Source organism: Balaenoptera acutorostrata, chromosome 19 (genome assembly GCF_949987535.1).
Source record: "Balaenoptera acutorostrata chromosome 19, mBalAcu1.1, whole genome shotgun sequence".
Taxonomy (NCBI): domain Eukaryota; kingdom Metazoa; phylum Chordata; class Mammalia; order Artiodactyla; family Balaenopteridae; genus Balaenoptera; species Balaenoptera acutorostrata.
The window spans coordinates 13,339,035-13,366,968 of record NC_080082.1 but is presented as its reverse complement, the minus strand read 5'-3'; the positions used below and the strand labels follow the sequence as shown (position 1 = coordinate 13,366,968).

General features: G+C 38.3%; 1 protein-coding gene across 2 annotated transcripts in view; it reads right to left on the bottom strand.

Moving 5' to 3' along the window:
* Window positions 1-27,934, bottom strand: part of GLG1 (golgi glycoprotein 1) — a 156,525-nt gene that overhangs the window by 48,945 nt on the left and 79,646 nt on the right. For both annotated transcript variants that reach the window (XM_057533919.1, XM_057533921.1), the window contains exons 2-3: window positions 16,281-16,313; window positions 2,449-2,535 (exon numbers count right to left, since the gene is read on the bottom strand). In XM_057533919.1, coding sequence (XP_057389902.1) covers window positions 2,449-2,535; window positions 16,281-16,313 — 120 coding nt within the window. The remainder of the gene's footprint in view (window positions 1-2,448; window positions 2,536-16,280; window positions 16,314-27,934) is intronic.

The following is a 27,934-nucleotide window of genomic DNA, read 5'->3' as shown; positions in this document are numbered from 1 at the left end:
ACTGGTTTTTTTGAAACCAATGGAGACCATTCTCTACTATTACACCATCTATGGTAAACATGTACACTTGATAAGACAAGTACAATCTCCTTTTCCAAAAGGTGCTAGGTGAAGGACATACCACATACTAATTGTCCTATGGGCCGGTGGGTCTCTTCATGTCTGACCCCAGGATTAAATCCAGAGCAAGTCAAAGACTCAGTTCAAGAGAGGAAATTGTGTTTACTTTTAAAGAAGCAAACCTGGAAATTTAAATAGCCTCACACTGGCTTCAAGAGACAGCAGAGATCTTCAACAGTCAACAAGCTGAATGCAATGTTTTCAGCTTAACCTTGAGCTCTTTTTTTTGGGTGATGCCTAGAGAGAGGGCCGTGAATGTATTTCCAAGAAAAGAGTTTTTTGTTTGTTTGTTTGTGATTTTTTTAAAGCAAAACAGAGGTAAGTTTCAAAAGTGAAAGGAGAAATAGCTGCTTGAAAATCTCAGCATTTATAATTCAACCACTGGAAAAACCCTGCATAAAAAACACAGGACTAGTGGCAGACACCTGGGTTTTAAAACAATGAAGTAGAAGTATTCATATAGGCTCTAATACTGGGCAATCAATGGTTTAAAACTCTGAAGAAAGACCAAGAGACATTGTGAATTGGAGCCTCAATAAGAAATTAAATGTATATTTAGCTTCAATCACCTGAGATTTTACTGAAACACCTATTTGTTCACCACCAATTACAACCAAATGTAGTGTTTGAATTAAAAGTGTATGCTTTTCTTCAACCACTCTATTGGAGAGAAGTTTAATACAATAAAAGAAATTTCTAAGATTAACAGCAAAAAACAGCATTAAATCGTCAACATATTTATGAATGGGTGTAAACTCTGAAGTGGCTGGGGAGCAGATTCTTAAGGTGCCATTATAAAATGCTATAGTCACTCTATTTTTGACATGAGGCAGGAGAAAAGCAAGCAATATTTGACTCAATCATGGAGAGTAAATAAAAAGTTTGGTTGGCAGTCTTCAGTATTCTTATGATGTTGTTTTCCTCCTTGGAAGGATTCCAAAATTAAGAAAGAAGAGGGAGATGCAGAATAAAATGTTCTGTTGGCAACTATGTTCTTCCTGATATTACATTTTCTTGACTCCAGTATAATCTCCCTCTAGGGAGGGAGAAGTGTCCCTGTTACATTAATCTTTTATAAAACCACAACACCCCAAAAGGTTACAAAAGGGCCATAACATAACATATACATTACAAGGAAGCCAGTTTCATTTTATAAATATAGATGGATAAAATCAGCAAAGGGGGAGATTATTCTGATGAATCTGCATATTCTATGAGCTAAATTTCCACATGGCACTCAAACTGGTATGTACACGAGTCACATAGGGAGTTTGAGGTGCATAATACGGAACCTAGAAGCTGAAGATCAATGTTTTAAAATAAGCTATTCTATTCTGAAGCCCCAACGCATATGAAGAAGGGTCACTGCTTTAAAAGAATAATGCGTATCTGATTCAGTAGTAGAAAGTTTGAGGAAGAAAACAGGTTCCACAAGATCCCATAATGATGAAAGTTAGGAACACAAGCTGAGGACTTATCTGGTTGGAGTAGAGTCTTCCTTAAGACCTCAGGAGAAAATGGTCCTGAATTAAGTCATCAATAGGGTAGAGTTTGGGGACAAATCTATATGATGCAAGATCTGTGATTATTAACTTTGAGGTAAAAAAATAGCAACTATTTTCTTTGTGATTCTTTCAGTATGAAGGAATCCCCAGCTTCATGGAATTTCTATCACTAATTCTAAAAAATAAAATAAATTAAAATAAAAATTCCAATACCACAATTTTCACTAATATTATTTGATATTTACACTGAGCCAAGAGAAATCATTGAAAAATATCACCAATTAGCATCCATATAATGTTATACATTTTTAGTAATTATTTTTATTTTTGTTTTTATACTCAATATCCATTTATAACAATATAAACAATCTTTTTACAAACCTTTTTAATGCTAAGTCCTATTATTTGAAGCATATGCCCTGTGGTTCAACTGGTCCAAGTGCATAGCCAAAACACTTAGGAATGTTTATCAGCCTCCTGGGGAAACCATTCTGATACGCCTCAGTCATAAGCAGATTGTACAATGTGTGAGAGCACTGACTGATGACAGAAGTGATTGTATTCTCCGTTTGGGGACAAAAAGAGCCTGATTTCCAACTTGTCTGAATCAACAGCATCCTACTGTAAGTGTAGGTGAACGTTAAGAAAAAGAAGTCTAATTACACCCCTTCAGCCTATCTCTGAGCCAAGACATATGTTAATTCCAAGAAAAGTAAACTAACTGAATCAGTCATTCCTCCCTTAATGACTGGTCTGGTCAACAGATATAATTTTTGCTTCTAAGTCATTAAATATCCACAAAATTCTTTCTTTCACAACCTACCTCTGATATGGTAGACTTGCAAACCTCTCTGGCCACAGATTCAAATTTGGGATCTGTAGTTAGGTTCAGCTTGTAATTCCATAACAACTAGGTATAAGAGAGAAACAAAACAAGAAAAACAAAAAAACTCCAGTTAGAATAGTATGAAATTTAACATCAGTGGTTACTATAAATGATAAAATTTCATTATACAGAGTCAGATAAAACATATTCACACTTCAGTTAACAAACAAAAAGATAAAATGTCACTGTATTTACAGATAAAAGGAAAAAATGTGCAGACAAAATAAAACACTACCATTCGGACATACACTTTTCTCTATTTTTACTTAAGGACAAATTTTTTTTTAAGTCAGGAAAAAAATTAAAATGAAAATTCCTGACAAGGGTTTCAGAGAAAATATAAATAGGTTGTATATGCAAAATTCTTAAATCAAAAAGTCTAACCCAGAAGCTCAAGAATTGGTAGGTTTAGTTGCAGATTTCACAATCAACAGTGCTTTTCACACATCATTTTTATGAAGGAGTGTTGTCCAGAGTCTAGTTTCCTGACACATCTTTCTTTATTCCTCTAAAACCCTCAACTTGACATATACACTGTAAGGTCTATTTTACACAACTGTTTTAACATGTCTTAAGCTATGAAATCTCTAAAGCCATTACTATTCACGGGTGAGGGCTGAATATTACTTTATTTTTGCAGCTTCAGTTAAAAAATTTCAATACATGATTCAATTTCTGAAAAGTAGCAAAAATGAGCTCTTAAACTCTGCTCAGATGGGGAGACAGAGCAGGAGCTTTGTATGACGTAGAACATGAAGAGGTTTGGGGGTGGAGGGGCAGTTCACAAGCCTTTCTTTCAGACGGCTGCACTCCAAGACTAAAGAATACAATCACTCACATTCACTGATTCATTCAAACATCTGCTTAGCACTTCTTATGATGTACCACACACAGTCGAATCTCAAGGGCTTCATAGGTTATTACAGGAAACAGAAGCAAATGTTTGAGCACACACTGTGTTAGGAACTGGGGGTTAAAACAGGAGGAGAAAGACAAACACTGTCCAGCGGTGGCTATGGTAATAGCAGGTACTGTGTATTTGGTTAATGGCATCACAAGGGGCCACAGCAGTACAGGGAGGAGTACCCCACACTGCACCAGGGGGTCTGGTCAGGGAAGGTCTACCAGAGAAAGTGCTATCTACGATGAAATCTGAAAAATTAGTAGCAGTTAGCCATATTAAAAAGGGTAAGAAGACTGTGTTAAGTAAATAAAGCAGCATGCGTGGAAGCTCACTGGAATGGGAAGCAGGGCATGTTAGACGAACTGAAAGTCCAATGGAGGATTGACTCTGGAGACACAGGCCAGGACCAGATCATAAAGCCCTTGTAAGTCATGTCTGAACTTTAACCCAAGAGTAATGGGGAGGGCTTCCCTGGTGGCGCAGTGGTTGAGAATCTGCCTGCTAATGCAGGGGACACGGGTTCGAGCCCTGGTCTGGGAAGGTCCCACATGCCGCAGAGCGGCTGGGCCCATGAGCCACAATTACTGAGCCTGCGCGTCTGGAGCCTGTGCTCCGCAACAAGAGAGGCCGTGACAGTGAGAGGCCCGCGCACCGTGATGAAGAGGGGCCCCCGCTTGCCACAACTAGAGAAAGCCCTACCACAGAAACGAAGACCCAACATAGCAATCAATCAATTAATCAATAAAAAAATAAATCTTTAAAAAAAAAAAAAAAAAGAGTAATGGGGAGTCACTAAAAGGGAAATAAGGGAGTGACATGACCGGATTTGCTTTTTAGAAGTAGAACAGAAGCTAATATAAAGTGCATTAGGAACAACACAGAAACAGGCAGTAAATTCCGTGTAAGAGTGCTGAAGAAGATTTTGTGAAGATATAAAATATAAAGGATGAGTAGGATTTCTTCTCCTCCCTCCTCAAAAACAAAAAACAAAGAAAAGCAGTAAAAAACTCTAATCGCCCAACTATCATCAATAACTGAGTTTTCAGAAAAAGGGGTAAGAATCTGGCTACTATCTATAATGAAAGTTTTAAGAGGATGGGACTTTTGCCTTGTTTACTACTATATGCCCAGTGCCTAGAAGAGTGCATGCAACACATAGGCATTGATAAATATTTGTTGAAAAGATCAACAAAAGAACAAATCTATACCATGATAAGTTCAACCAATAGTACATATAAGGCCAAACTGAGCATAGATATAGAAGCTTAGTTCTAACTGAAGGCATCTTAGGCCTCCTGGCTCCTCAGAAGTAGATCCCATGATTCAAAAGATGTGGTTAGAACTGGACAAATACATTTTACTATTTATCTATCTACTACCATCTATCTAAGTCAGTACTACATGGTAATTAAATGTTATATTTTAAAATTAAAGTAACACATTCTGATTCTATATGTATATCAAACCAAAGACAGATTAAAAATGTCCTCCTTATTGAGTGACTTGCAGCTGACCCAATGCCATTTCTTCCATGTAAAAAAAAAAAAAAGAAAAAGAAAGGAAGAGAAAGAAAGAAAGAAAGAAAGAGAAAATGCAAGAAAGAAAAAAGTTGTCTGGTACTTAGAGTTGGAGTGAACAGCAACAAATGTCAAAAAAAATAAATACAAACCACAGAGTATTTCCTTACTTTATCTAATGCAAACTCAGATGTCCTATGATTGGGCTAGAAACAGATTTTCTGACAAAAACCATTTAGATAATCATTTAGATCTTTTGAATGTCTTTAACTTTTAATTTGGAACCTTATTTGTTCTGATAATAGGTGTAAATTTCCTTACGAACAGGACTCCTCCCAGATAACTATGATACTATTGTCTAATGCTAAATATTCTACCTCTCATCTTTTTTTCACGTTTTCAGTTATAATTCACATACCATAAAACTCATGATTTTAAAGTGTACAATTCAGTGTTTTTTTAGTATATGGTTGACACTTGAACAACGGCCACATTAGGGGCACCAACCCTCTGTGAAGTTGAAAATCTGAGTATAATTTATAGGGGGCCCTCTGCATCCACAGTTCCCCATGCTCAGATTCCTGTGGTACTGCAGTATTTACTACTGAAAAAAAACCTGTGTATAAGTGGACCCGTGCAGCTCAAACCTGTGTCGTTCGCGGGTCAACTGTACTCACAAGGGTGCACAACCATCACCACCTTCTAATTCAAGAATCTTCTCATCGCCCCAGCACAAACCCCATGCCTGTTCTACCACTCCCCATCCTCCCTACTCCCATCCTTTGCAACCATTAATCTACTTTCTGGTCTTTCACTTTTAATATGACTTATTAATGCATTATTATTCTCTTTCAGGAATATAGGTAAAAAGGAAATTCAACATAGGTTGCCACAAGTACATTTTCCTCTAGAAAACAGATAAACACACATTACACTTGATTACTGAGAGCTGATTATTTACAGCATATTTGATAAGTGTCCTTTCCTCTGAGTGGCTATAATCAACTAAGAAAAATAACTGCAATTTGACAATAGATACTATTGGTTAGCATGATGTATTTCAGCTTCAATTTCCTTAAATTTAAGAGTCTCATCTTTGAATCCACCTACGCACCCATCTCCCTCCCCCAAATATGTACTGAGTAACTACTATAATCTGAGTATTGTGTTAGGCGACAAAGTTGAGAAAGCTGGAAGTAAAAAAAAAAAAAGCCACTGTCTCAGGTACTCAAGAAGCTCCACCACAGGAAACAAAAGGAGGAAGAGTCAGATTGGGAAGAAAATAAGCAATAAAAACACAGTGTGATAAATGTGGTAACAGAAGCATGCAGAAGATATTATGGGAATACAAGGAAAGAACATATCACAGTGATTGTAGAGGAGGGATAGGTGAGGCTGGTAGTGGTCAAGTTATACTGGGCCACGAGTAAGAAGGAATTTTGTCAGATGAACTGAGGAAGACTGGGGTTCTAGGACTGCAAGGGTAGAAAGGACAGAAAGAATAATGATAACTTCTGGGAATCCCATAGTTCAGAATGGCTGGAGTTGAGGGTATGAAAGATCAGGGGAGAAGGGGTGTTAGATCACACTGAGTATTATAGCTCATATAAAAGAATCTGGATTTTATCTTAAAGGAAATGAGAGGCTAATGGATAATTTTAATCAGAGAACTCAAAAGATGAACTCTGGTTGTATAGAGAAGGGCTACACTGAGGGGGTTAGTAGGCCAGTTAAAAGGCAAGAGTTTTTGGATGGGAGAAGATGGGATATATTTGAGATATTTATTTAGAATAATGACAAGATTTGGGTGTGGGGAGTGAAGGAAAATTCTTTTTTTTAATTTTTATTTTTATTGGAGTATAGTTGACTTACAGTGTTGTGTTAGTTTCAGGTGCAGAACAAAGTGAATCTGTTATACATATACATATATCTACTCTTTTTTAGATTCTTTTCCCATATAGGCCATTACAGAGAATTGAGTAGAGTTCCCTGAGCTATACAGTAGGTCCTTATTAGTTATCTATTTTATATATAGTAGTGTGTATATGCCAATCCCAATATTCCAATCTATCCCTCTCCCCTGCCTTACCCCCTGGTAACCAGAAGTTTGTTTTCTACATCTGTAACTCTATTTCTTTCTTGTAGGTAAGTTCATTTGTACCCTTTTTTTTAAGATTCCACATATAAGCAATATCATATAATATTTGTCTTTCTCTGTCTGACTTATGAAGGAAAATCCTTCCTTCACAGTCAAGCTCCTTGAAAGTATAGTCTAAGTTTATTTAATCTACTTACTCTTCCATTCATCCTTAAAATTTTTTAAATCAAAGCTGTCTGTTTAAATAGTCAAAGGTAGTCAATCTAAACAAACAAGCAGTCCCCCACAAAGTCCCTTTCTAAAGTCCTACCCATTACCCAGAGACAATTCTTTTAGCTTTTTCTTATGGTAATTACCTCCATACTTTTAAGCTACTTAAATTGCTATTTCTTGACCTGTTAGCTTTAGATACTGTATAATAGCTTTATACTATAGAAGGTAAGGAATGAACTCTTATACCCTCTTCCTGATCCCAATCCTCCCAATATAGTTAAATCATAATGTCATTAGATACTCAGTATTTACATTATTGATTATGTAAAAATACTATATATAATGAGCCATATAGAATATTATATTTCTTTCAATTTTTAGTTTGTCATATAGTTAACAGTCATTTATTTCATAAGCCTATTTTCGATATGCCCATTACTAATTAATCCCCCATCTCTTCACTGGAAAAGCAAATCTCTCAAAATGTTCAAATGCTTCACGTGATCTCTCAGGTGAGACAGTCCTCTTGGAGTCTTCCATCTTCCTGCTTCAGTCAGGACTGGTTGCCATCTAAGCCTCTGCACAGGTGTCATCCTTCACCAGCATCCTTGGAATTCCTTTGCTTTTTCTTAGGCTGATGCACTAATTACTGGATTCTTTAATTTTCTTTGTCTTGCTGTATTCCCTCATTTTGGCGAAGCACATCCTCTAGTAGCTTTATGAGAAAACATGTATGGGTAGTAAATGTCTTGAAAAATTTTATGTATGAAATGTCTATTTTGTATTATCTTGACTAAATATAATTTTTCCTCAGAATTTTAAAGGCACTGGTCTACTCTCTTCTAGTTTCCAGTAATGCTAATGAGAAGTATCATATTATTCAAACTCCCAGTACTTTAATTATTATTTTTTTCTCTGAAAGCTTTTGAGATCTTTTATTTACTCCCAGGGTTCTTTTCAGAACCCTAAAATTGGTTTGGGTTATCTTTCCATCCATGGTGTGAGGCACTCATGGGCACTTTTAATCTAGAAACTCATCCTTCAGTTCTTGGAAATTTTCTCGTATTTTTCATTCAAGTTTTTTCTTTTTTTTTGGAGTGGCTAATATATACCAGGCACCACTCAAGACAGATGTGAGCAAAGAAGGGCAAAATCCTTGCCCTCAAGTAGTTTACATTGTATGAAGGAGAGAAAGATAATATGCAAATGATCAAATAAATAGATCAGGCATTGAATGCTATAAAGAAAATTAAGCTAGTATAAAAGAACTGAAGTGACGGGTGAGGGGTGCTTTAATAGAGGGGGACAAGGAAAATGAATATCCTGAAAAGGTGACTGTTCCATGATGAACAGCAAATGCAAAAGACCTAAGTCAGGCACATTCTGTGAATATCTGAGGGATAGCGAGGAGGCTGCTTGTGGCCTAAGTAGAGTTAGCAAGGCGGACAGTGGTAGAAGAGGCCAAGGAGCAGGTCTCTGCTCTCTGCATGTTTTGTAGGCCACTGTTAAGGACCTGGGAGTTTAATAAGTGAGAAAAAAGCTTCTGGGGTTTTGGGCAGAGATGTAATATGACCTGACTGTTAGAGGAATCATTCAGGCTGTAGCATGGAGTACAGACTGTAGAGGGACAAGGGCAGAAGAAGGGAGACTACTTAGGAGGCTATTAAAGAAGCACAAAAGAGAACTGACGATGGCTTGAACCAGGGGGTGGCAGTGAAAATGGTCAGATTCAGGACACGTTCCAAAAGGAGCAGCCAGACAGCAAGGCTGCTAACAGACTGAATGTGGGATGTAAGAGGACAAGAGGAATCAAGGTTTTTGATTTGCGCAATGGGAAGAACTGAGATTGGGAAGACTGTAACAAGAGAGGTTTAGAGGTAGAAAATCAAGAGTTCAGTTCTAGAAATGACTGTGAGACAGCGTAGAAACGTGAAATCAGCACTTGGAGTCTGGAGTCTGTGGACACGTCTGTGCTGGAGAAAAGACAGGAACCACACATTGTCAGTCAGCAGGGCAGCATCAACTGTTCCTCTCCAATGGGAGTCATGGCAACAGTCTATGTAGCCATCTGGCGGTATCTTCTCTCCAGATGACAGCTCAGGTGTGAGAAGACAACACTCCCAACAGGCACTGTAAGAGGTAGTTTTGGCTTAGAAACCCTCAAGCCCCATGCGAGCCATTATCTCTTGAAACAGCCCTCTGGGCATAGTTTCCAGGATCCCTGCAAGGAACACACACACCCAGGTACAAGAGTCACCACGTTCAGGGAAACCTCTAGTGTGGCACCCCCAATGAGTATTTATAATTCATTTATAGTTCTCCCCAATCCATATAGAATTTACCAATCAGGGTCATTTTTATCATAAGTAATACTGCCTTGAACCTTAGTTGGTATTTTACCCTTATTAGGTCACCAGGGAACTGAGCTACGTAGTTAACAGGATTGAAATTCTCCTGAAGGGGAAAGAAAGGTTTTGTTAACCATTTACTCACAGGGCTATTATGAGCTGCTATAAATGTTCCTTACATGGGTAGACAGATACATAAGCATTTCTGTGGGGTAAGTACCTGGAAGTGAAAAGGCTGTATTATATACTATGCCTAAGTTCCGCTTTAGTAAGTAATACCCAACAGCTTTCAAAGTAGTTACACTAATTTACATTATCACCATCAGTATTTGAAAACTTCCTTATTCTAGTATATGTGCTGCCGAAGCGATCACGAAAGCTCCCTTATTTTATATTCACAGTAATGCTTGGTATTAACACTGTCAGTCTTCTGAATTTTAGCAATTCTAATGGTGAATGTAGATACTAGTATCTCACTCAGGTTTTAATTTCCATTTCCCTGATTATTAATGAGGATGAGCACCTTTCCATTTATTTGTAGATCATTCAAGTACCATCTTTAAGACATGGATGTTCAAGTATCTTACCCATTTTTCTTTTCTTTCTTTCTTTTTTTTTAATTAAGGGCTTATCCTAAATTTGTCCATCCAGCAGTTATATTGTATCTTATGGAACAATTTCTATTTTTAAAAAATTCAATTTATTTAAACTAAAACAACAACAACAAAAACCAGCTCACCCATTTCTCCCACCTCTGGCAACCACCAATCTGTTCTCTGTATCTATGAGCTTGGTGTTGTTTTTTTTGTTTTTTGTTTTGTTTTTAAGATTCCACATAAAAGAAAGATCGTATAGTATATGTCTTTGTCTGACTTATTTCAGTAGCATAATGCCCTCGAGGTCCATACATGTTGTTTCAAGTGGCAAGATTTCCTTCCTTTTACAGCTGAATAATATTCCGTTGTGTGTGTGTATGTATGTATGTATATGTATACACACATTTTCTTAACCATTTAACACTTATATTGTTTCCATATCTTGGCTATTGTAAATAATGCTGCAATGAACATGAGGGTGCACATATCTTTTTGAGTTAGTGTTTTCATTATCTTCAGATAAATACCCAGAAGTGGATCATATGGTAGTTCTATTTTTAACTTTTTGAGGCACCTCCACACTGCAGTGGCTGTACCAATTTGCATTCCCACCAATAGTACACAAAGGTTCCCTTTTCTCCACCTCCTCACCAATACTTGTTATTTCTAGTCCTTTTGATGACAGCCATTCTAACGGGTGTGTGGTGACATCTCATTGTGATTTGGTTTCTCTGATGATTATCTTTTCATGTACCTATTGGCTATCTGTATGTCTTTTTTGGAAAAGTGTTTATACAGATCTTCTGTTCATTCTTTAATTGGGTTTTGTTTGTTTGTTTTTGCTGTTGAGTTGTATGAGTTCTTTATACATTTTGGATGTTAGCCCCTTATCTGATATTTGATTTGCAAATATTTTCTCCCATTCAGTAGGTTGCCTTTTCATTTTCTTGGTGTTTCCTTTGCTGTGCAGAAGCTTTTTAGTCTGATATAGCCTTGCTTTATTTTTGCTTTTGCTTTTGGTGTCACATTCAAAAACCACCACCAAGACCTATGTGAAAGAGCTTACCGCCTTTATTTTTCTGGGAGTTTTATGGTCTCAGGTCTTGAGTTAATTTTTGTGTCTGGTGTAAGGCAGTGGTCCACTTTTCTCAATACCATTTATTGAAGAGACTGTTCTTTTCCCCACTACATATTCTTGGCTCCTTTGTTGTAAACTAACTGACATATATGCATGGGTTTATTTCTGGGATCTATATTCTGTTCCACTGATCTATGTGTCTCTTTTTATGCCAATACCATATTGTTTTAATTACTATAGCTTTGTAATATAGTTTGAAATCAGGGTATGTGATGCCTTCAGCTTTGTTCTTCTTTCTCACAACTGCTTTGGCTAACTGGGGTCTTTTATGGTTCCAAACAAATTTTAGGATTGTTTGTTCTATTTCTGTGAAAAATGTCATTGGAATTTTGATAGGAATTGCACGGAATCTGTATATTGCTTTGAGTAGTATGAACATTTTAACAATAGTAATTCCACCAACCCATGAGCATGGACTATCTTTTCATTTATTTATGTCTTCTTCAATTTCATTCAGTAATGTCTTGTAGTTTTCAATATACAGGTCGTCTTTCACCTCCTTGATTAAATTTATCTTCTCCATTTTTCTATTCTGTTGTCTTTTCTTTCTTTCTTTTTTTAAAATTTATTTTATCTATTTTATTTTTGGCTGTGTTGGGTCTTTGTTGTTGCGCACGGGCTTTCTCTAGTTGCGGTGAGCAGAGGCTACTCTTTGTTGCGGTGTGCAGTCTTCTCACTGCAGTGGCTTCTCTTGTTGCAGAGCATGGGCTCTAGGTGCGCGGACTTCAGTAGTTGTGGCTCGCAGGCTCTAGAGCACAGGCTCAGTAGTTGTGGCACATGGGCTTAGTTGCTCCACGGCATGTGGGATCTTCCCGGACCAGGGCTCAAACCCGTGTCCCCTGCATTGGCAGCGGGATTCTTTTCTTTTTTTAATAGTTAAGACTTTTTAAATATTTATTTTATTTATTATCTTTTATTTTTGGCTGTGTTGGGTCTTTGTTGCTGCATGCAGGCCTTCTCCAGTTGTGGCGAGCAGGGGCCAGTCCTCACTGGGGTGCGCAGGCCTCCCACCGCGGTGGTCCCTCCTGCCGTGGAGCATGGGCTCCAGATGCGCAGGCTCAGTAGTTGTGGCTCACGGGCTCTAGAAAGCAGGCTTAGCAGTTGTGGCGCACGGGCCCAGCTGCTCTGCAGCATGTGGGATCTTCCCGCACCAGGGCTCGAACCCGTGTCGCCCTGTGCTGGCAGGCGGATTCTTAACCACTGCGCCACCAGGGAAGCCCTGTTGTCTTTTCTTTATTGCTTTGTATGAATTCTTCATATATTCTGCACATACTGTCAGATAAGGATTGAAATATTTTTTCCTTCTCTATGGCTTGCCTTTTCACACTCTTAATACTATATTTAATGAAACAAACTTTAATATAATCTGATTTATCAATCTTTTGCTTTTGCTTACTGCTTTTTGTTTCCCATTTATTAAATCTTTGCTTATCCCACATAGTCTCTTATGTTATCTTCTAGAAGTTTTATTATTACACTTTTCACCTTTAGATCTATAATGCATCTAGAATAGATTTCTGTGAATGGTGCGCAGTAAGGATTAAGATTTTTTTATTCGAGTGTCTATCTATATATGAGCCTGTTTCTGGACTCACTCTGTTTCATTGGTCTATTTGTTAACCCCTGTGCCTCTGCCACACTGCCTTAATTATTGCTACTTTAAGTCTTCAATCAGGTGGTGAAATTCTCTCTGCTTGGTTCTTTTTTTTTTTTTTTTTTTTTTTTAAATATTTCCTCTTTTTTATTTATTTATTTACTTATTGGCTGTGTTGGGTCTTCAGTTCGCGCGAGGGCTTTCTCTAGTTACGGCAAGCGGGGGCCACTCCTCATCGCGGTGCGGGGACCGCTCTTCATCGCGGTGCGCGGGCCTTTCACCATCGCGGCCCCTCCCGTTGCGGGGCACAGGCTCCAGACGCGCAGGCTCAGCAGTTGTGGCTCACGGGCCCAGCTGCTCCGCGGCATGTGGGATCTTCCCCGACCAGGGCTCGAACCCGTGTCCCCTGCACTAGCAGGCAGATTCTCAACCACTGCGCCACCAGGGAAGCCCTCTGCTTGGTTCTTTTCAAGACTTTTGGCTATTATTGGTCAAAACTGTGTTCCCATGTAAATTTTAGAATCAGCTTACTATTTTTTGTAACAACAAAAATGGAATCGTACAGAATCTGTAATTTGGTGAGAGCTGACGTCTTTATAATATGGAGTCTTCCAACTCACTAGCACAGTATATATTAATATATCTCTTCATTTATTTAGGTCTTCAAATTTCTCTAATATTTTATAGTTATCTGTAGAGATGTCTTACATACTTTTGTTAGATTTATTCTTATGTATTTGATGCTTTATATGCTATTTTAAATAGTGTTACTTTTAAATTCACTTTAGGGCTTCCCTGGTGGCACAGTGGTTAAGAATCCGCCTGCCAATGCAGGGGACACAGGTTTGAGCCCTGGTCTGGGAAGATCCCACATGCCGCGGACCAACTAAGCCTGTGCGCCACAACTACTGAGCCTGCGCTCTAGAGCCCGCGTGCCACAACTACTTAAGTCCGCACACCTAGAGCCCGTGCTCCGCAACAAGAGAAGCCATGGCAATGAGAAACCCACGTGCCGCAACGAAGAGTAGCTCCTGCTTGCTGCAACTACAGAAAGCCCATGCGCAGCAACGAAGACCCAACACAGTCAAAAATAAATAAATAAATAAATTTATAAAAATAAAATAAAACAAAATAAAATAAAAACTTTAATGGGAAAAATTATAATGCATTCCATCCCAATCCAAGTGTATTAGTTTGGTAGGGCTGCTGTAACAAAATACCATAAACTGGGTGGCTTAAACAACAAAAATTTGTTTGCTCACGAATCTGGGGGGTAGAAGTCTGAGATCAAGGTGACAGCAGTACCAATTTCTTCTGAGGGCTCTCGTCTTGACTTGTAGATGTCCATCTTCTCCTGGGTCTGTGCCCTAACCTCTCTTTATTAGGACATCAATCCTTCCGTTTTCTGTATACTATTTGTCCCCATTTTCAGCAGTGTAATATCCTTTGGAGATCAGCTTCTTTCTCCACCCTTTCGGAGCTTCTTTCTGGGCTTCCTCTCTGTCAGATTCAGTCTATTAATAGATTTTTGAGGATTTTTTCCTAATCTTTTGCTTAATAAATAATGCCATAATAATGCCATAACAACTATCATTTTAAGTTGACTGCTTTATAAAGAAGTTTTTCTTATTTATATTCCTATCCATAGGCTAGAGCAGAGTTTAGCAAACTTTTCCTGCAAGGGCCAGAAAGTAAATTTTTTAGGCTTTCAGGAAACTACAGTCACTGTTGCAACTACTCAACCTTGCCATTATAACATGGAAAGCAGCTACAGTATGTAACTGAATGAGTGTGGCTGTGATCCAATAAAACTTTATGCGTAAAAACAGGCAGTGGTCTGGATTTGGCCAATGGGTAGCCATTGACTGGTGGGCTAGAGAATGCTTAAATTTCCATATGCTTGTCAATACTGTATATTTATCAAATTTTTAATATTTGTTAATCAGATGGATAAAAATAGTACACTCATTTTTCTTTTAATTTTCACACTTTAAATTATGAAAGAATCGAAATTTTTGTTGTTTACTGGACATCTTTTTCTTTTCCTGTGAATAGTCTATTTATGTCTGTTTTCTATGTTTATTAACAGCACTTTCTATTAAAGAATGTAGTCCTTTTCATCTGCACTGCAAATATTTTTTCATAATTTACATAACATTTTTGAGGAAAAAACCCTCAAATCTCTTTTTTGAGTTTTTTTTTAAAGATTTTTTTTTTTTGATGTGGACCATTTTTAAAGTCGTTATTGAATTTGTTACAATATTGCTCTGTTTTATGTTTTGGTTTTTTGGCCAAAAGGCATGTGGGATCTTAGCTCCCAACCAGGGATTGAACCTGCACCCCCTGCATTGGAAAGTGACGTCTTTAACACCAGGGAAGTCTCCTTTTCTGAGTTTTTAATGCAATCAGATTTATAAATCTTTTTTTTTCTTTAAATATTTTTTGAGGTTGTATCATGTTTTAAAAACCCTACCCTCTGTTCATGGTTTCTTCTATTACTCTTGTGGTTTTATTTTTACTTTAAATCTCTGACCTATCTAGACCTTCTTTAGAATAAGTAGTCAACTTAGGCAGCCAACCTGCTTCTCTATTCTTGCAGTCTCCCATTCAAACTATCAAATAATGTGGAGACAGAGTGATTTCAGATATATAACTACTCCTCTTTTAAGACACAACTCAAGTATCATCTCCACTATTAAGTGTTTCCTGACATCAACCCACCTGGGCAAAATTCACTCTTGTGTCCCCATGGTACTCTTACAAGTCTCTGCCGAAGAATCTGGTACTTTTTGCACAGATTTGATTTCACGTCACTCTCCTTTTAATGTCAGACTGTATGTAATATGGGGAGATATACAGACACTGAATGTATTACGAATATATATATGACACATATATATGACACTGAATGTATTAATCGTAGTTATCTCTGGCGTTCTTATCTGTTAACTCTAATATATGTCTCTGTCTTCAAGGTGCTTATTTGTGTGTCTTTAGTTTCTACCACAGTGTTTGGCACACAGTAGATGACTGTATGATAACTAAATGAAACAACTTTAAAATACAAAACTCTACAACTGTAAGCCTGACATGCAGAGAAACAATTTCATATGGTAGCTGTAACTAAAGAAAAATTTAAACTTAAGTATATAAATATTATTTGGCAGAGCCTACTGATTTCGACAATAGAGGAGTATTTGTAGATTTACCATGGCCCTTAAATAAGGTTAATCATACTCTCGTTAAGATTAAGTGAATTTAAGAAAACATTATGCTTCCCAGAACAACAGGAAAAGCATCCCAATATCTGTCATCATATATATAAAGCACATAACATGAATTATGGAAAATCCATACTTACATGATTACAGTCTGAAGAAATTTCATTTTCAGGCTAAAAGGAAAAAAGAGAAGAGATGATGTTTAAAAAAATATCCTCTCAAGTTTCCAAACACCACCAAAATAAACTCAAAACAAGAAATCTGAATATTCAACTGAATATAATACTTCAATATGAGGAGTAAAATGGGGCTTATACATCTTTTAGATTGCTGAGGAGAAATATACCAGAAAAGGATGAGACATAGTCCCTTCCCAATCAATGGTAAAATCTGGAAATTGGGAAAATGGAGAAGGATGTACTAAAGACATAAAGCAACAGCGACAGAAGGATCCTTACACGATACTTCATAATTCTGAAAGCTGAAGAGGATCAGGCACAATACAGGTGCCCTCGCTTTAAAGAAAGTTAGATATCTGGAAAAAAGCAGGCTTATTAAAGAGGGCAAAAAAGGTCCGACAATGATTTAAAAATTAGTCTCACATGTCACCATTAGGGGAAGTGAGGTGGTAGGTACATGGGACCTCTACACCTATGTTTGTAACTTCTTATGAGTCTATACTCTTGCAGGTCTATGATTAAAAATACAAAGTTTAAAAAAACAGAAATTATTTATATATTCCCATGAATACATTTGTTCATAAAGTCAGGTACATATAACAGAGATAAAGTGAACTTTCAATTCTGTGACAAAAAAGTAGACTAGGTTATGCCTAATATTGCATAGCTTTGCCATACACTTCTCCTTTAATTTCCTTGTTCCTACCATTAAAGGAGATACAATTGTCATAATGCACGCCATAATAAAGCACTATTTCCTTTGAGATTCCATAGTACTCCAACCTGCTCAAACGAAGTAAATTGTGTCCCCTCTATGAAATATTCCTGACATAGGTTGTAAAAGATGCCACTTTCAAAATAAAAAGATTCTCCCTATTCAAGGATAGAAATAAGGCAATACAGAAAACAGTAAATATTAACAAATTAAGCAGACACACCTAGCATCACTCTAGGAAGAAAAAGGTTTCTAGGGAACTATTCATTCCACTACATTATTTAGCAGGCATTAATTCTAATGTACAAACATTTTTGTACTTACTTATAAAATATTATATTAAAATTGACTTTAATTAGATTGCTAGGCAATCATGAGATTGTAACACACCACTTCTGAACTTTCCCCTTCCTTGTCTAAGTAAGAATAGATATTTTAATGTCTTTCTAAATCTCAGAAATCAGCCTCCATACTGTGAGTTAATCTAGCTTAACTCTGTTCCCTTCACTGAAATTCCAAGTGCTTAACTTATAGCCCTTAACAGTTTATTTGCAAGAATACTTTATTTTGTATAGGCAGTTTTCTACCTTATCCCCTTTTAATCTATCCTTTCAATTTTTTCCAATCAATCAGTAATTCTAGCTTTCTCAAAGCACAGATGGCAATTAATACCATTAGCATCTCTACTTGTGTTCATTTCTATTAAATGATAACTTTGGATTAAAGGGGCATTCTTGAAAGAAGTTCAGAGCATTGGAGAATTTTCAAAGTAAAGTAGTCAAAGAAGATTTAAGTTACCCATGGAAAAAAAGCATTGCCACGTTTACAGTCCATAGGACTTATATCAGCAAATTAATGATTGTTTTAACGTCACTTTCCTACAGTGATAGACTGGATTATTTCCCCCAGTTTTCTACTCTTATTTAATAGGATTTGATATCCAGATCCTTCACCCTGTAACTCTGCATAGCCTCCTGCTGTGGAATGAGTATATACCCTGCTCCACTGATGTTAGGTTAGGCCACTGACTTGCTCTGGCCAATGGGATTTTAGCAGGCATAATATGAGAAGAGGCTTTTAAGCCTCTTCACATTTAAATGTGCTTGGGTGGTTTGGCTTGTACTCTCGCACTCCTGACATTCCCGATGCGAACAACATGTACAGAGAGCTGCTAGTACAAGGAAAAGGAAAGACACGTGGAGCAGATGTAAACCTAACCCGTAGCCCAGAGCACAGCCACCCCAACTGACCTGTGCAGCCATGAGCGAGAAGAATAAATATTTGTCATTATAAGCCCTTGAAAGTTTGAGGGTGTTTGTAATGAAGAAAAAAATGACTAATAAGCCCATCAGGCAAATGAAATAAGAAAAATCTCAAAACCTTTAAGTTGTAATTGGTAACTGCAATGATTTAATTTAGTGAATTATATTAGTAAGCACAGAATACTACATCTTTTATGAAGGAATGACACAGTCCACAGAGACATAAGTGAACTGCAAATGTGGAGGTCAGTGTTTGGTTTTCATCTCCCTCGCTGTCTCAATTTGCAATTGACAATCAACTGGCTTATTTTTTTTCTTTCTAGATTTAGTTTTTCTACCCACAAAGAGAAGACAATATAGGAGTGCCATGAGAACAAGGTTATGATGTTAAGCCACTGACGTTCACTGAACTGAACAGCTATAAAGAATTTCTAAGTGTAATTACGAATAGTTACTCTTATAAATTTAAAAGAGCCTTTAGAATCAAAGGACAAAGTAGTGGTTCAGAGGAACAGAACAGAGACTTGTAGAATATAAAATATAAAGTAGTATACCCAAACAGTGGGAACATGAATAATGCCAGCACAAACTAACTTTAGAGAAAGTATAAAGAGAAAATGCTATGGTTTGGCACTCAGCCATTTGATAAGAAACTAAAAGACAGAAATTTCAAGGAACAAAAACAAACATGGGTGCTGACACAGGTCTGGTTCTGAGCCTACACCATGGCCATGAGATCCCAATCAAGTCACTTCATCAGACATATCTATTTCTGCAAATCTGTAAATGCAGATAGGCTTGATGATCTTTAATCTTAGAATACGAATAGTATGAGGACTAACACCAGAACTACTAAGGTAAAAAAAGGCTGAGGATTTTTTCCTTTTATTAACAATCAGTGAAATAATACTCTGAAATGATCCCAAGAAATCAATCAACAAGTAAATACTGAATAATTATGAAGTACCCAAAACTGTGCTAGGCATTGTTGTGGGATACAGAAGAAAGGTAAGACACAAATTGTCCCTAACCTCAGGTAGTTTACAATCCAGTTATAGAAATAAAATGGTGAAATCAAGCAAGTAAACAAGAGCAGGGACTTGAGCTAGGCCTGAAGGTTTAGAAAGAAGAATGATTTCCAAAGGGGATGCAAGTTAGATGATCCCCTGGGGCTCAGGAAGAAAATAATGGAACCTCTCTTTTTTGAAAAGTTCATGCTTTAATTTATACTTTAATGTTTTTATAATATATGTTAGAATAATTAATATTTTATGAATATATATCTACTAGAGTATGCTTAATAATGTTTTCAAATGATAAGAAGAACATGATCAAGATAGAAAACTGAGAGTTGAAACCTTTCTTCTCACCAGTTTAGGAGTCCTACCCCCATCCTTAACTCTTCAAATCAGAGGCAAAGTGAAGGTTCCTAGCTGTGGAAGCAGTAAATTAGAAGCTAAGCTTTGCCACATTATTAGCTGTTCTCTATTACTCTGGAGATAGAAATCTGGACTTTGAAAAGACTCTTACATCAAGTGTTTCCTCTTTGGAATTAAAATAATTGTCTTCTTAACAATGGAAAACTGGGAGGAGAAAAATTTATGAAAAGCCTCACAAATAACTTTCTGTTAAATTAATGATCAAATTTTGGAAAAGAGACTGCTGAAGTTACATATATTAATATCAAAAAAGAAATGACTATGAATAGAGGAAAGAGAAAAAGAAGAAAATATGAAGCATCCCCCCAACCAAACACAGCAGTGACTAAAATAGAGAAGGAACTCAGTTAATGCTGAATGAATGATGCAGCAATAGCACTGTACGAGAGACAAGCCCTGAGTACTTGGAGACACCTGCCTGACTCCAATAAAGAATCTGATGGGTGTAGCAGAAAACAGTAGAAGTTGTCAATGAATTGAACTAGGTGCTACATTTATTTCCTACAACATGATGGACTGCAAGAAAAATGGTATTGCATCCAATTTACAGATAAAGATACTGAAATACAGAGAAACCAAGTCATGTAACCAAAGGCACATTGCTAGGAGACAACAAAACTGGAATTTACCTAATGATAGTAAATGACAACCATGCTTATTGTGATGCTTTCACCTTGATACTCCCGAAAAAGAGCCAGTAGGTCAGGGTGAGCACCATGATGGGGGGCCTTTGGGAGGTACAAGAAAAAGAAAGGTAGACAGGGACTTCCGTGGGGTCCAGAGGTTAAGACTCTGAGCTCCCAATGCAGGGGGCATGGGTTCAATCCCTGGTTGGGGGACTAAGATCCCACATGCCACGCCAATTAAAAACAAACAGGGGCGGAGTCAAGATGGCGTACTAGGAGGACGCAGAATTCGCATCTCCTCACAACTAGGACACCTACCAGGCACTGGTGGGGGACCATGGACACCTAAGGGGACGGGAGGAACCCCTAGTGACTGGGTAGGATGTGGGGTGTGGGGGTAGTGAAGGGGGAGGAGAAGTGGAGGCGGGATGGGACTGGCGCCTCTGAGGGGTGGCTGTGGGAGGGGAAGGGATCCCATGCCCGCAGGGGGAAACTGGGGAACCACTGGGAGGGCAGAGGATCAAAAGGGAGTGTGGCCAGGTTTACCATGCCCACTTGGGCCCCTGGGAGCCTGCTGAAGACCCAGGCCTGATCCTCTGCCCACAGAGGCCCCCTCCAGCTGCGCAGGTCCTGAGGGAGTGGGAGGAAGGCAAGGTGGAGCAAAAGTAAAGGCCAGACCTCCAGGACCGGCACCCCTGAGGGGTGGCTGGGGGAGGTGAGGAGTTCTTACACCAAGCGGTACCCACCCCCGTTAGGGGGGGAGAACCTGGGGAAGAAGGTGGGGGAGGGGTGCGGAGGAACGGAAGGGAACGCGGCCAGTGCGTTCCCTGTCCACTTAGGCACCGGGAAGACTGTTGGGCTCCCGGGCCTAATCCTCTGTCCTCGGAGCCCCCCTCCTGCGCACAGAGCCCAAGTCCTACCTCTACACTGGGAGATCCCGTCCAACGAGCTGGGCCTAAACCCCACCCACACACCCTCACTCAGGGCCCTACCTCCAAACTCCAGAACCCCACACTCCAGAGGACCTCCTTTGGATGTGCTGCCTCTCCCCTTCCCCAGGTCCTAAGTAGAGGCCCCACCCCACGCTTGAACGTGCCCCGCCTAGGCCCCACTCCACGCTCAAACATCAACCCCCCCCACCTGCCTAGGTCCCGCCCCACCCAAAACCCCACCCCTGCCTAAGTTCCACCTGCTCCTAAACTCCACCCCCATAGCCAACACTTTTTTCTTTTTTTTTTTCTTTTCTTTTTTCCTCTTTTAGATTGGGGTTCTGTTTTACCTTGTTGATTCATTGTTGTTGATTCTTTTATATTTTTATTTTTCCTAATAAATCTTTTATTTTTCTAATTTTATTTTATTTTTTATACTTTGTTAGTGATCTCTCCTTTTGGCTTGTTGCCCTCCCCCTTCTTTTTTTTCTTTTTTCTGCTGTGGTTTTATTTTACCTTACTGCAGCTGTTTCAATTATAGTTTTATTTTTTCTAATATATTTTTTATCTTTCTAATTTTATTTTGTTTCTTATTCTTTGATATTGTACAGCTCTTTTTTTTCTTTCTTCCTTCGTTTTTTTTTTTTTTCACCACGCCACGAAACTTGCGGGATCTTGGTTCCCAGGCTGGAGGTTGTGCATGAGCTCCTGTGGTGGGAGCTCTGAGTCCAAACCACTGGACTAAGAGAGAACCTCAGATCCCAGGGAATATCAATTGGAGTGAGGCCTCCCAGAGGTCCTCATCTCAGCACCAAGATCCAGCTCTATCTAACTGCCTGCAAACTGCAGTGCTGGACGTCTCAGGCCAAACAACCAGTAAGACAGGAATACAGCATCACCCATCAAAAAAAAAAAAAAAATGAAATGACAAAAAAATATGTTACAGACGAAGGAGCAAGGTAAAAACCTACAAGACCAAATAAATGAAGACGAACTAGGTAACCTACCTGAAACAGAATGCAGAGTAATGATAGTAAAGATGATCCAAAATCTCGGAAACAGAATGGAGAAAATACAAGAAACATTTAACAAGGATCTAGAAGAACTAAAGAGCAAACAAACAGTGATGAACAACACAATTACTGAAATTAAAAATACTCTAGAAGGAATCAATAGCAGAATAAATGAGGCAGAAGGACAGGTAAGCTGGAAGATAAAATGGTGGAAATAACTGCCAAGGAGCAGAATAAAGAAAAAAGAATGAAAAGAATTGAGGACAGCCTCAGAGACCTCTGGGACAACATTAAATGCACCAACATTCAAATTATAGGGGTCCCAGGAGAAGACAAGAAAAAGAAAGGGTCTGAGAAAATATTTGAAGAGATGATAGTTGAAAACTTCCTTAACATGGAAAAGGAAATAGTGAATCAAGTCCAGGAAGCACAGGGACTACCATACAGGATAAACCCAAAGAGAAACGCAGAGACACATATTAATCAAACTACCAAAAATTAAATACCAGGGGCTTCCCTGGTGGCTCAGTGGTTAAGAATCCGCCTGCCAATGCAGGGGACATGGGTTCAAGCCCTGGTCTGGGAAGATCCCACATGATGCGAAGCAACTAAGCCCATGCGCCACAACTACCAAGCCTGCGCTCTAGAGCCCACGGGCCACAACTACTGAAGCCTGCATGCCTAGAGCCCGAGCTCGGCAACAAGAGAGGCCACTGCAATGAGAAGCCTGCGCACGGCAACGAAGAGTAGCCCCCGCTCACAGCAACTAGAGAAAGCCTGCATGCAGCAACGAAGACCCAACGCAGCCAAAAATAAATAAATAATATAAATAAATTTATTTTAAAAAATTAAATACAAAGAAAAAATATTAAAAGCAGCAAGGGAAAAGCAACAAATAACATACAAGGGAATCCCCATAAGGTTAACAGCTGATTTTTTTAGCAGAAACTCTGCAAGCCAGAAGGGAGTGGCAGGACATATTTAAAGTGATGAAAGGGAAAAACCTACAACCAAGATTACTCTACCCAGCAAGGATCTCATTCAGATTTGATGGAGAAATTAAAACCTTTACAGATAAGCAAAAGTTAAGAGAATTCAACACCATCAAACCAGCTTTACAACAAATGCTAAAGGAACTTCTCTAGGCAGGAAACTCAAGAGAAGGAAAAGACCTACAATAACAAACCCAAAACAATTAAGAAAATGGTAATAGGAACATACATATCAATAATTACCTTAAATGTAAACAGAGTAAATGCTCCAACCAAAAGACATAGACTGGCTGAATGGATACAAAAACAAGACCCATACATATGCTGTCTACAAGACACCACTTCAGACCTAGGGACACATACAGACTGAAAGAGAGGGGATGGAAAAAGATTCCATGCAAATGGAAATCAAAAGAAAGCTGGAGTAGCAATTCTCATATCAGACAAAATAGACTTTAAAATAAAGACTATTACAAGAGACAAAGAAGGACACTACATAATGATCAAGGGATCAATCCAACAAGAAGATATAACAATTGTAAATATTTATGCACCCAACATAGAAGCACCTCAATACATAAGGCAAATGCTAACAGCCATAAAAGGGGAAATGGACAGTAACAAAATAATAGTAGGGGACTTTAAGTGGGGACACCCCACTTTCACCAATGGACAGATCATCCAAAATGAAAATTAATAAGGAAACACAAGCTTTAAATGACACATTAAACAAGATGGACTTAATTGATATTTATAGCACATTCCATCCAAAAACAACAGAATACACTTTCTTCTCAAGTGCTCATGGAACATTCTCCAGGATAGACCATATCTTGGGTCACAAATCAAGCCTAGGTAAATTTAAGAAAATTGAAATCGTATCAAGTATCTCTTCTGACCACAACGCTATGAGACTAGATATCAATTACAGGAAAAAACTGTAAAAAGTACAAACACATGGAGGCTAAAGAATACACTACTTAATAACCAAGAGATCACTGAAGAAATCAAAGAGGAAATCAAAAAATACCTAGAAACAAATGACAATGAAAACACGACGACCCAAAACTTATGGGATGCCGCAAAAGCAGTTCTAAGAGGGAAGTATATAGCAATACAATCCTACCTCAAGAAACAAGAAGAATCTCAAATAAACAACCTAACCTTACACCTAAAGCAATTAGAGAAAGAAGAAGAACAACAAAAAAAACCAAAGTTAGCAGAAGGAAAGAAATCATAAAGATCAGATCAGAAATAAAAGGAAACAACAGCAAAGATCAATGAAACTAAAACCTGGTTCTTTGAGAAGATAAACAAAATTGATAAACCATTAGCCAGACTCATCAAGAAAAAAAGGAAGACTCAAATCAACAGAATTAGAAATGAAAACGGAGAAGTAACAACTGACACTGCAGAAATACAAAGGATCCTGAGAGATTACTACAAGCAACTATATGCCAATAAAATGGACAACCTGGAAGAAATGGACAAATTCTTAGAAAAGCACAACCTTCTGACACTGAAACAGGAAGAAATAGAAAATATAAACAGACCAATCACAAGGACTGAAATTGAAACTGTGATTAAAAATCTTCCAACAAACAAAAGCCCAGGACCAGATGGCTTCACAGGCAAATTCTATCAAACATTTAGAGAAGAGCTAACACCTATCCTTCTCAAACTCTTCCAAAATATAGCAGAGGGAGGAACACTCCCAAACTCATTCTATGAGGCCACCATCACCCTGATACCAAAACCAAAGATGTCACAAAAAAAGAAAACTACAGGCCAATATCTCTGACGAACACAGATGCAAAAATCCTCAACAAAATACTAGCAAACAGAATCCAACAGCACATTAAAAAGATCATACAGGGACTTCCCTGGTGGCTCAATGGTTAGGAATCTGCCCGCCAATGCAGGGGACACGGGTTCGATCCCTGGCTCGGGAGGATCCCACATGCCGTGGAGCAACTGGGCCCATGTGCCACAACTACTGGGCTCGCGCTCTGGAGACCACAAGCCACAAATGCTGAGCCCATGTGCCACGGCTGCTGAGGCCCGCGCACCTGGAGCCCATGCTCTGCAACAGGAGAAGCCACTGTAATGAGAGGCACGTGCACTGCAACAAAGAGTAGCCCCTGCTCGCAGCAACTAGAGAGAGCCTGTGCACAGCAACAAAGACCCAATGCAGACAAAAACAAATAAATAAAATATAAAAAAATAAATTTAAAAAAAACTTAAAAAAAAAAAAGGATCATACACCATGATCAAGTGGGGTTTATCCCAGGAATGCAAGGATTCTTCAATATACACAAATCAATCAATGTGATACACCATATTAACAAATTGAAGAAGAAAAACCACATGATCATCTCAATAGATGCAGAAAAAGCTTTTGACAAAATTCAACACCCATTTATGATAAAAACCCTCCAGAAAGCAGGCATAGAGGCAACTTACCTCAACATAATAAACGCCATATATGACAAACCCACAGCCAACATTGCTCTCAATGGTGGAAAACTGAAATCATTTCCACTAAGATCAGAAACAAGACAAGGCTGCCCACTCTCACCACTATTATTCAACATAGTTTTGGAAGTTTTAGCCACAGCAATCAGAGAAGAAAAAGAAATAAAAGGAATCCAAATCAGAAAAGAAGAAGTAAACCTGTCACTGTTTGCAGATGACATGATACTATACATAGAGAATCCTAAAGACTCTATCAGAAAACTTCTAGAGCTAATTAATGAACTTAGTAAAGTAGCAGGACACAAAATTAATGCACAGAAATCTCTTGCATTCCTATATACTAATGACGAAAAATCTGAAAGAAATTAAGGAAACACTCCCATTTACCATTGCAACAAAAAGAATAAAATACCTAGGAATAAACCTACCTAAGGAGACAAAAGACCTGTATGAAGAAAACTATAAGACACTGATGAAAGAAATTAAAGATGATACAAACAGATGGAGAGATATACCATGTTCTTGGACTGGAAGAATCAACGTTTTGAAAATGACTATACAGCCCAAAGCAATCTATGGATTCAATGCAATCCCTATCAAACCACCAATGGCATTTTTCACACACCTAGAACAAAAAATTTCACAATTTGTATGGAAACACAAAAGACCCCGAAGAGCCAAAGCAATCTTGAGAAAGAAAAACGGAGCTGGAGGAATCAGGCTCCCTGACTTCAGACTATACTACAAAGCTACAGTAATCAAGACAAGATGGTACTGGCACAGAAACAGAAATATAGATCAATGGAACAGGATAGAAAGCCCAGAGAAAAACCCACGCACATACAGTCACCTTATCTTTGATAAAGGAGGCAAGTGTATACAATGGAGAAAAGACAGCCTCTTCAATAAGTGGTGCTAGGAAAACTGGACAGCTACATGTGAAAGAATGAAATTAGAACACTTCCTAGCACCATACACAAAAAGAAACTCAAAATAGATTAAAGACCTAAATGTAAGGCCAGACACTATAAAACTCTTAGAAGAAAACATAGGCAGAACACTCTATGACATAAATCACAGCAAGGTCCTTTTTGACCCACCTCCTAGATAAATGGAAATAAAAACAAAAATAAACAAATGGGTCCTAATGAAACTTAAAAGCTTTTGCACAGCAAAGGAAACCATAAAAAAGACGAAAAGACAACCCTCAGAATGGGAGAAAATATTTGCAAACGAAGCAACTGACAAAGGATTAATCTCCAAAATATACAAGCAGCTCATGCAGTTCAATATCAAAAAAACAAACAACCCAATCCAAAAATGGGCAGAAGACCTAAACAGACATTTCTCCAAAGAAGACATACAGATAGATGGCCAATAAACACATAAGAAGATGCTCAATATCACTAATTATTACAGAAATGCAAATCAAAAGTACAATGAGGTATCACCTCACACCAGTCAGAATGGCCATCATCAAAAAATCTACAAATAACTGCTGGAGAGGGTGTGGATAAAAGGGAACCCTCTTGCACTGTTGGTGGGAATGTAAATTGATACAGCCACTATGGAAAACAGTATGGAGGTTCCATAAAAAACTAAAACTAGAACTACCATATGACACAGCAATCCCACTACTGGGCATATACCCTGAGAAAACGATAATTCAAAAAGAGTCATGTACCACGATGTTCATTGCAGCACTATTTACAATAGCCAGGACATGGAAGCAACCTAAGTGTCCACTGACAGATGAATGGATAAAGAAGATGTGGCACATATATACAATGGAATATTACTCAGCCATAAAAAGAAACAAAATTGAGTTATTTGTAGTGAGGTGGATGAACCTAGAGTCTGTCATACAGAGTGAAGTAAGTCAGAAAGAGAAAAACAAATACCGTTGCTAATGCATATTTATGGAATCTCAAAAAAAAAAAAAATTGGTTCTGACGAACCTAGGGACATGACAGGAACAAAGACACAGACATAGAGAATGGACTTGAGGACACAGGGAGGGGGAAGGGTAAGCTAGGACGAAGTGAGAAGGTAGCAATGACATATATACACTACCAAATGTAAAATAGATAGCTAGTGGGAAGCAGCTGCATCACACAGGGAGATCAGCTCAGTGGTTTGTGACCACCTAGAGGGGTGGGATAGG